This window comes from Polyodon spathula, unplaced genomic scaffold (genome assembly GCF_017654505.1).
Source record: "Polyodon spathula isolate WHYD16114869_AA unplaced genomic scaffold, ASM1765450v1 scaffolds_914, whole genome shotgun sequence".
NCBI classification, from domain to species: Eukaryota; Metazoa; Chordata; class Actinopteri; order Acipenseriformes; family Polyodontidae; genus Polyodon; species Polyodon spathula.
The window spans coordinates 1-8,789 of NW_024472401.1; the positions used below are offsets into that span (position 1 = coordinate 1).

The window sequence follows — 8,789 nt, forward strand, 5'->3', positions numbered from 1 at the left end:
CATTTTTCATTGTGATCATTTTGACCAGGCTGGAGGGGGGGGGGTTATATAAAGGACCGTCCTGCAATTAAATATTATATAAACACATAAGAAAGGGCCGAATTAAAACTGCAGGTTTCTGATGGAAAGACCCCCCCCTCCCCACTTCAACAACGCGCTCCCCGCCCTGGCTGGACCCGCCGCTCCTTGCTGTTTGAAGCATCCTGGAATCGAGCCGGTCTCTTATTCAGGGTGACATTATCTCTTCTGCCTCTGAAGACTCCTGGACTCTGTAATATATACTTATTGATCATCAAGGTTAAGGAGAGATCGTATGGGATTATCCATAAATGATACCCAGTTAAATACAACCTAAAAACATTGACCTTCACTGCTCCTTCTGCAATATTTACTCTGAAACTACCACTCGTTTATACTGACCTAACCAACTATATACATACAAAGATAAACAATAAAACTTAATTAAACCAGGACTGCATCTTATTCGGAATAACTAAATATGTGAAAACAGAGCGGAAATGAAATCTTTCTGGTAAATCTCCTGATCTTGCAGAACAGATTCCGTATCCATTAATGTAAATGTACCCTTTCATGCTTTCAAAAAAAATGGAACAATGTGTTACTATAATAATAAAAAAATATCTTATCTAATAACAAGTATATAACATTTATATTGAGATTCTCCCCGCTGTCCACGATCATGTTCTCTCACAGCTGATGTCTATTTTATGGTAGTATTTTGTCTCTGTTTTCTGGCATCCTGCCTGCTCTGTTTATTGTTCTGCTAAAGCGTTGAGCTCTTGGCTCGTTTACTGGTTTTATTTTAATGCATTTTATTTTCATATCTCGTTTGAGAGTTGATTCTGCGTTCTTGTATATAATGCGCCACCTGTCTTTGTCTGTGCGTGTTGTATTTAGTTGCATAATTTCTTGGCCAAAATCTTTCCAGGTTATGCACGTTGGTAGGGTCTGTTTAGAGAGCTGTGTAAAACTGAGCACACATGCACCACAAGAAAAAGCCATTGTACCCTGCGATTACAAAACTGCACACCGCTTCTGAAAGACCAGTCCAGGGATCACACCAACAGAGACGAGAATAAACACGACTAATTTACAGGATATATATATATATATATATATATATATATATATATATATATATATATATTCGTATGAGCTTAACACGCAGCCTACAACACTCAGTATTCCCAGGTGGTCTCCCATCCAAGTACTAACCAAGCCCAACATTGCTTTGCTGAAGTATTGCACGGTAAGTTCTCTGGGTGAAAAGCATGCTGCAGTTTGAAAGCCAGGCGCGTCCTCCCTTTGTAGAAACGCAAGGGCGTCCTCTCAATAAAAGCTGCCCCTGTGTGTGTGTGTGTGTATGTGTGCGCTGAGAGAATGAAGTCGGCTGCTGATGCTGCAAGCGGAGCGCTGTGATCGGTGACTCTGCGCTCCGCACCCACGGGGAGAGAGGCAGCGTTGTGCCCCCTCGATGACTCTGCGCTCGGTGGCCCGCCTGGCTCACAATGAATGGCTGCCTGTGGCTGTAGAGAGAGGCAGAGAGGGACGGGGAGAGAGAAGCCGCATTCCTCCATTGAGACTCGCTCTGATCGCTTACTGCAAAGGGGGTGAGTGTCCGTCCTCCCGGGGCTCGTCTGGAGGAGGAGGGGGCGGGGGGGGGCGGGGGGGAAGGGGGTTGTGGAACGGAACCGGCGCTGGACCGGGTTGAGCCCGCAGGGGGTCCGCTCCAGAGCGCTCCGCTGCAGGGCTGTTGTGTTTGGGAAGGTGTGTGGTGATGGTGGCGGCGGCGGCGGGGGGATGGGCTCTCGCAGGGACGGCATCAACAAAACTTTACCCGCTCCGGACTGGAGTCGCTGGACGAGGCCGGGCGAACCAGCACCCCCCCCCCCCCCCCCCCGATCAACTTTAAAAACCGTAAAGTTTAAACAAACAAACAGGCGGGCGGGCGGGCTAGACCCAGTCAGCGCAAAGCAGCCCGGCTAGACGGGGAGGGGATGCGTGTGTGTTTTTTTTAGATTTGGAAGCTGCCGGTTGATGTTTGCAATATAGCCGGGAGACCGACAAGTGCTGGCCGGTCTGGTCCCGGCTGGTTGCGCCGGTGAGCTGCAGCCCAGTTTAAACTGGTCACCGCGGCTTGACCTGTTGCTCCGGTCCGGTGATGGGGAGGGGATGAGCAGGTTCACAAACCCGCCCCCTGTGTACCAATAATAACAACAACAACAACAACAACAATAATAATAATAATAATAATAATAATAATAATAATAATAATAACGGGATCTGCGGTAACCGATATTATTTCTGCCCCAGCCTGCTTGCGGGAAGCGTTTTCCTGCGCGCTTTATTTATTAATAACGGTGATAAAGGCAGCTGATTTCCGCGCAGCGCCGGTCCTGCCTCCCTAGGCCCGAGGATGCTGCACACGGATCGGGAGACCCCGCCGCGTCAAACCGGCACCGAGCTCCGGTTTTATCCTTTATTTTGTTTAATAGTTGTCGTGCAGTTTCGAGCTGCACTGGCGAGCCCTCACCCCCCGTGTCAGAGTTTTTCTCCAGCCGCCCCTCTCGGCCGCGGTGCCAGGGCGCTAGCCTGGCGGGCATGGGGTGCCATAGCGGCGGCGTGGTGCAGCGAGGCGAGCCCGTGTGGCTGGAGGTGGGGTGTGGGGCTGCACCGCAAAACACAACGACGACAAGTCCTTTAAACTCGTTCCCGGCTTAATTTACTGTGCTTTTTTTTTTTTTTTTTTTTTGTAAACATGTTATCAGTTCGTCATTTTATTATTTTTAAACGCTACGTATAAGCCACGTAGCAATTCTGCTGTTGATAAAAACAAACATTCTTATTACCTATACAACTATTTAATAATAAATAATAATAATAATAATAATAATAATAATAATAATAATAATAATACACGTTAATGTAGGGAAAGTAAACTGAGTGAAACAACACAACTCTGTTAAGGAAGCGGTGACAATACACTAGCAACTTCCTGTTGATCACGTTTTGATGCTAAGAATTGTATAATATGTTTAAAAGCGCCAGGGCTTTGCTGGCTCCCTGTGAGAGAGCTGCTTGGCTGTGTTGAAAGAATGGTTATCACTGCGTGAGTGTGCAGCAGGGATGGCAGTAGGACTCCTATTGCATAGAAGCTTCACTCATTCCAGGTTTTACTGCCAGCTTGATCAGCCCCAGTGTGCATAGGTAACAAGCTCAGGTGTGCCTGATTAAAGTCCTAGCAAAACCAGAAATGGATCAAGCAGCTATGTAAGCAGGGAGCTGGACTCGGTATTTTGGGGAGGGAATGGTAAATAGTTGGAGAGTGATGCGAGCGTCCCCAGTGTGAGTGAAGTGTAATATTTAAGGAGTGCCTCTCGCTAATGTAAACGTGTTGTGTATCTGAGTGGGGCTCCGTCTCTCTCTCTCCCTGTGCTTGACATTGTGCAGGTCTGTCCTCTCGGGGTGACATTACGCTCTGATTGGTCAAGTCCCTAGTTGTCGTGTAACAAATCGCAAAAAAAAAAACAAAGAAAGAAAATCAGTCGTGTGAGTTTCTCGTCGGTCCAGTGTCGCACTGCCGCGTCGCCTGGGCTGTGGAAGATCCTTCTCAAAAGCACAGGTCCTGTTCATTTTGTCGCATCGCTGCACAGTTTCGCGGTCGAGTCTGGCGAGCAGCAGCCTCGCGCTGATTACAAAAAAAAAAAAAAAAAATATCCAGCTTCCTAAATTTACACCGCTGCAAAAAAACCAAAAGTCTTGAGCATGGCTGCGTGTTAAAAGCACAGAATCCCTGCTCTCCGCACTGACTCCCCTCCTCCCTCTCTCCCAGACAGCGTGGTGCCTGTACAAGCACCATGGCTCAGACGCTGCAGATGGAGATTCCTAACTTCGGCAACAACATCCTGGAGTGCCTGAACGAGCAGCGGCTGCAGGGGCTGTACTGCGACGTGTCCGTGGTGGTCAAGGGCCACGCCTTCAAGGCTCACCGCGCCGTGCTGGCAGCCAGCAGCTCCTACTTCCGCGACCTCTTCAACAGCGGCAGCAAGAGCAGCGTGGTGGAGCTGCCGTCGGCCGTGCAGCCCCAGAGCTTCCAGCAGATTCTGTCCTTCTGCTACACGGGGCGGCTCAGCATGAACGTGGGGGAGCAGTTCCTGCTCATGTACACCGCCGGCTTCCTGCAGATCCAGCAGATCATGGAGAAGGGCACAGAGTTCTTCCTCAAGGTCAGCTCTCCGAGCTGTGACTCCCAGGGGCTCCACGCCGAGGAGACCGGCCCCTCCTCGGAGCCCCAGAGCCCCGTCACCCAGACCGTCCGCCCGCCGTCCTGCCACACCCCGCTCGCCCTGGCCTCCCGCGTCAAGACCGAGCAGCAGGACTGCCCCTCCGACTCTGTGGTGTGCACCCCCGTCGCCAAGCGGCTCTGGGAGGGGGGCAGCCGGGACTCTGGGGGGGCCTCCGGGGGGGGCACGAGGAAGGCGGCTCGGTTCTCTCAGGAAGCCAGCCGGGCGGGGGGCGGAGCCGGAGGAGGTCCGATCAACAACAACAGCAGCAACAGCCATGGCAGCGCGTCCGAGAGAACCAGCCCTGGCACATCCAGCGCCTACACCAGCGACTCGCCAAACTCCTACCACGACGAGGACGAGGAGGAGGAGCCTGGAGAGGAGAGCACTGAGGAGCAGTACAGGCAGATCTGCAACATGTACACCATGTACAGCATGCTGAATGTGGGGCCCGCAGGTGAGAGGGGAGAGGGGAGAGGGGAGAGGGCTGAGGAGCAGTACAGGCAGATCTGCAACATGTACATTTAACTGAATTTCTTTTTCAGTTTCTTTCCATTGCTTTATATTGAGGAGAAAAAATTGCCCCATGAGGCTGTCATGCATTGTCTTCTATAACTCCCCATCTATCTATCTGACTGTCTATCTATCTATCTATCTATCTATCTGACTATCTATCTATCTATCTATCTATCTATCTATCTATCTATCTATCTATCTATATATAATTGATATAGAAAGACTAGGAGAGAGTTTTTTGTCGCTGTGCATGAAAGGGTTAACCTGTTATTTTTCTCTCTCTCTGTGGGGTGCAGCGGGCGAGCGGGTGGACGCCCTGCCTGATCACATGACCTCGGACACTCGGAGCAGGATGCGGGTTCGACAGGACCTGGCCTCGCTGCCCGCCGAGCTCATCACACAGATTGGGAACCGCTGTCACCCCAAACTGTACGAGGAGGGGGACCCCGCGGAGAAGCTGGAGCTCGTCACGGGTAAATCCAGTCCCAGTTAGCCCCGGTCGCTCTGTTTGCCGAAACTACAGTTCGAAGCTTTGAATAACACACACTGCGCTTTGTGCTTATCCAGATACTTCACGACAAACTGACGTTTGGAAATCTAGCATGAAATACTACTGCCTTGTCTTCCTGGTAGATTTGTGCCATGTCTTCCTGGTAGATTTGTGCCATGTCTTCCTGGTAGATTTGTGCCATGTCTTCCTGGTAGATTTGTGCCTTGTCTTCCTGGTAGATTTGTGCCTTGTCTTCCTGGTAGATTTGTGCCTTGTCTTCCTGGTAGATTTGTGCCTTGTCTTCCTGGTAGATTTGTGCCTTGTCTTCCTGGTAGATTTGTGCCTTGTCTTCCTGGTAGATTTGTGCCTTGTCTTCCTGGTAGATTTGTGCCATGTCGTTCAATAGCAGATGGAGATTCCGCTCCTGTAGTGTGCGTTTGGAATGATATATTTTTTCGGATGTCTCAGCGTGTAGATTGTGACGAGCGGGTTCTTGGGGTTCGGACCGCGTTGGCGCTGTTAACTCTCTGTGTCCCGCGCAGGTACCAGCGTGTTCATCACCCGCGCTCAGCTGATGAACTGCCACGTGAGCGCAGGGACGCGACACAAAGTGCTGCTGAGGAGACTGCTGGCCTCCTTCTTCGACAGGTGAGACGCCACGCTGATCCTGCAGAGCACAGAGACAGGCAGGAGCTGTACACGACACAGAGACACAGAGACGGGTCCTATACATCAATGAAGGAGATGGTTCTGATTATGAAGGATGTTGGGTTTGCTCCTCTCCCCTCTGCTCCGGTCCTGTGTGATGGGTTTGCTCCTCTCCCCTCTGCTCCGGTCCTGTGTGATGGGTTTGCTCCTCTCCCCTCTGCTCCGGTCCTGTGTGATGGGTTTGCTCCTCTCCCCTCTGCTCCGGTCCTGTGTGATGGGTTTGCTCCCCTCTGCTCCGGTCCTGTGTGATGGGTTTGCTCCCCTCTGCTCCGGTCCTGTGTGTTGGGTTTGCTCCCCTCCCCTCTGCTCTGGTCCTGTGTGTTGGGTTTGCTCCCCTCTGCTCTGGTCCTCTGTGTTGGGGTTGCTCCCCTCCCCTCTGCTCTGGTCCTGTGTGTTTGCTCCCCTCCCCTCTGCTCCGGTCCTGTGTGTTGGCTTTGCTCCTCTCCCCTCTGCTCCGGTCCTGTGTGTTGGGTTTGCTGTGCTCCCCCTCTGCCCTCTGAGTCTTGTGTTTATTTCTCCTTCAGGAACACTCTGGCAAACAGCTGTGGCACAGGAATCCGCTCCTCCACCAACGACCCGAGCAGGAAGCCGCTGGACAGCCGCGTGCTGCACGCCGTCAAGTGTGAGTCGCACTCCAGCGAGCCTCCCGTCCGCAGTGAGGGGAATCGCACTCCTACTGCACAGCAGTGTCACCCATTCCAGGTTTCACGAGCAGCCCCAGTGTGTGTGTGTGTGTGTGTGTGTGTGTGTTTTTACAAACACTGGTGTGTCTGATTAAACAGTGAAACCAGGAGTGGATCAGACTGCTGTGCTGTACTATAGAAAAAAAAATCAAACAAAACAGGGGGGGTGGTGGGGGGGTCACCGAAAGTGGTATAAAAAACAAGAATAACGATGGAGTGACGAATCAATACAATTACGCAGGTGTGCCAGCATTCAACTACAATTACATTGACATTGCAATTAGTCTCACCCCCCCTCTCCCTCTCCCCCCCCCAGTTTACTGTCAGAACTTCGCTCCGAGCTTCAAGGAGAGCGAGATGAACGCGATCGCGGCCGACATGTGCACCAACGCCCGGCGCGTCGTCCGCAAGAGCTGGATCCCCAAACTCAAGCTGCTGATGGGCGAGGGGGAGCAGTACCCCAACTTCCTCCCCGACGCCGCCAAGATGGAGGCCGAGGTGCTGGCGCAGGCGGAGCACGGGTTCGAAAGCAGCAGCAGCCACGACGCGGAGGCAGCTTCGGCAGGGGAGGGGCTGCAGTGAGGGAGGGAGGGAGGGAGGGAGAAGCGCTTATTTTATTAAGTGGTGATGATAATGCACACTCCCTGCCCCCCCCACCCTCCCCCCCAACACACACACACACACGTCCGTACGTGCGTGAGTCACCTTCACTTCATCTTCCCCCAGCACACACACACACTGCCCCCTAGTGAACTGGAGGATCAGCCGAGACCAGCAGCAGCAGCAGTGTGTGTGTGTGTGTGAGTGTGAGTGTGAGTGAGGTGTTGGTTAAGAGATGAATCTGCCCTTTTCAATGCAGCTCCCACTGTTCTTCCTGAACCGAAGGGGACCCCAGCCTGGTCTGGCCACGCTCCCTGACCCCCCGCGTGGCCGTGGGCTCTGCACCGCGCTGTGAGAAACACTTTAGATTTTTGAATGTAGTGGTTGTTAGGACTGGCTTGTAGAAGCAGCCTGATAGTCGTGTTGAAAGGCAACACTATTTTAATAGCAGAGCTGCCTGGCTCTGCCCATTCCTCTCCATGTGGTCCTGGAAGCACACCTGAGCAATTACACTTTAATTACACTCCAATTACATTTCAATTACGCTGCAGTAAAGACAATTCGAATTGCACTAAAAATTAAGAAGCCGCTCCCCCACTCGGTGTGTTTTAAATAACTCTCGAAAACACAAGAGTAACGATGGAGCGACAGATCAGTGTGGCGATGGATCAGCGGTGGAATCAGAATCACGCAGGTGTGCTGAGCTTCAGCTCCAGCGACAGTAGTGAATTGCAGAGTCACGGCTGTAGCTGAGCCCAGGTGTGCTGCCTGTCTGTCTGTCTCTGTGTCTGTCTGCATTGGCAGGGCTGGATTGATCTCTGTTGACGAGTTGGTTTAACTCGAACTCGAACACAAAGTTTTTAGTATTGTTAATTTAGATTTCGTCGTTTTTATATTTCGATTTTTTTTTTTTTTTTTTTTTTTTTTTTTTCAAAGTTAACTGTCTGTGTAACAAAACACAAAAAGGCCGGCCGTTCTGTGCGAAGAAAAGGCGCAGAAGATTGAAAAAAAGAACTAACAACTTTTTAAATATTATTCTAGAGAGATAGTTTTAAAAATAATAATTTAAAGGTGGAATTTTATGTGAAGGCGGTTGTAGCTCCCCCCCCCTCGCTCACGCACACACAAAGATCAAAAAGCATTTTCTAATTTCTGAGTTTTAATAGGCAGGTCCCCTGCCCCCCGGGCATCCCGCACAGGGATGGGAGCGAGACTCCTGTTGCACAGCAGTGTGATCCGGTCCTGGATTCACTCGGAGTCCGATCAGACACACGCCGTGGCTGATCCAGCGGCTAGTAAAACCTGGAGCAGGGTGACTCCGCTGTGCAATAGGAGTCTCATTCCCGCCCCTGACGCAGGTCGAAAAGCTTCTGTTCCAGTCCGGTCCCAGAGAAATTCAAAGCCCAACCTCGGAACGTGCAGCCCAGCCGCCGTGGATAGACGGGCGTGTCCCGGCACAGAGATCGGAGGAGCGCTGCCTCGCTGCAC

At 51.5% G+C, this 8,789-nt stretch overlaps 1 protein-coding gene across 2 annotated transcripts; it reads left to right on the top strand.

The window, feature by feature from the left end:
* The first annotated feature begins 1,269 nt into the window (after positions 1 to 1,269).
* Positions 1,270 to 8,132, top strand: LOC121309175 (nucleus accumbens-associated protein 1-like). 2 transcript variants are annotated; one of them, XM_041242090.1, is made up of 6 exons: positions 1,270 to 1,631; positions 3,854 to 4,761; positions 5,117 to 5,293; positions 5,853 to 5,958; positions 6,543 to 6,640; positions 7,018 to 8,132. In XM_041242090.1, the coding sequence occupies exons 1-6, from the start codon at positions 1,534 to 1,536 to the stop codon at positions 7,281 to 7,283; spliced, it is 1,653 nt and encodes a 550-aa protein (XP_041098024.1). In that variant the 5' UTR covers positions 1,270 to 1,533; the 3' UTR covers positions 7,284 to 8,132. The 2 variants fall into 2 exon arrangements, with proteins under 2 accessions (XP_041098024.1, XP_041098025.1); XM_041242091.1 differs by having other exon boundaries at positions 1,550 to 1,631; positions 3,858 to 4,761.
* The last annotated feature ends 657 nt before the right edge of the window (positions 8,133 to 8,789 follow it).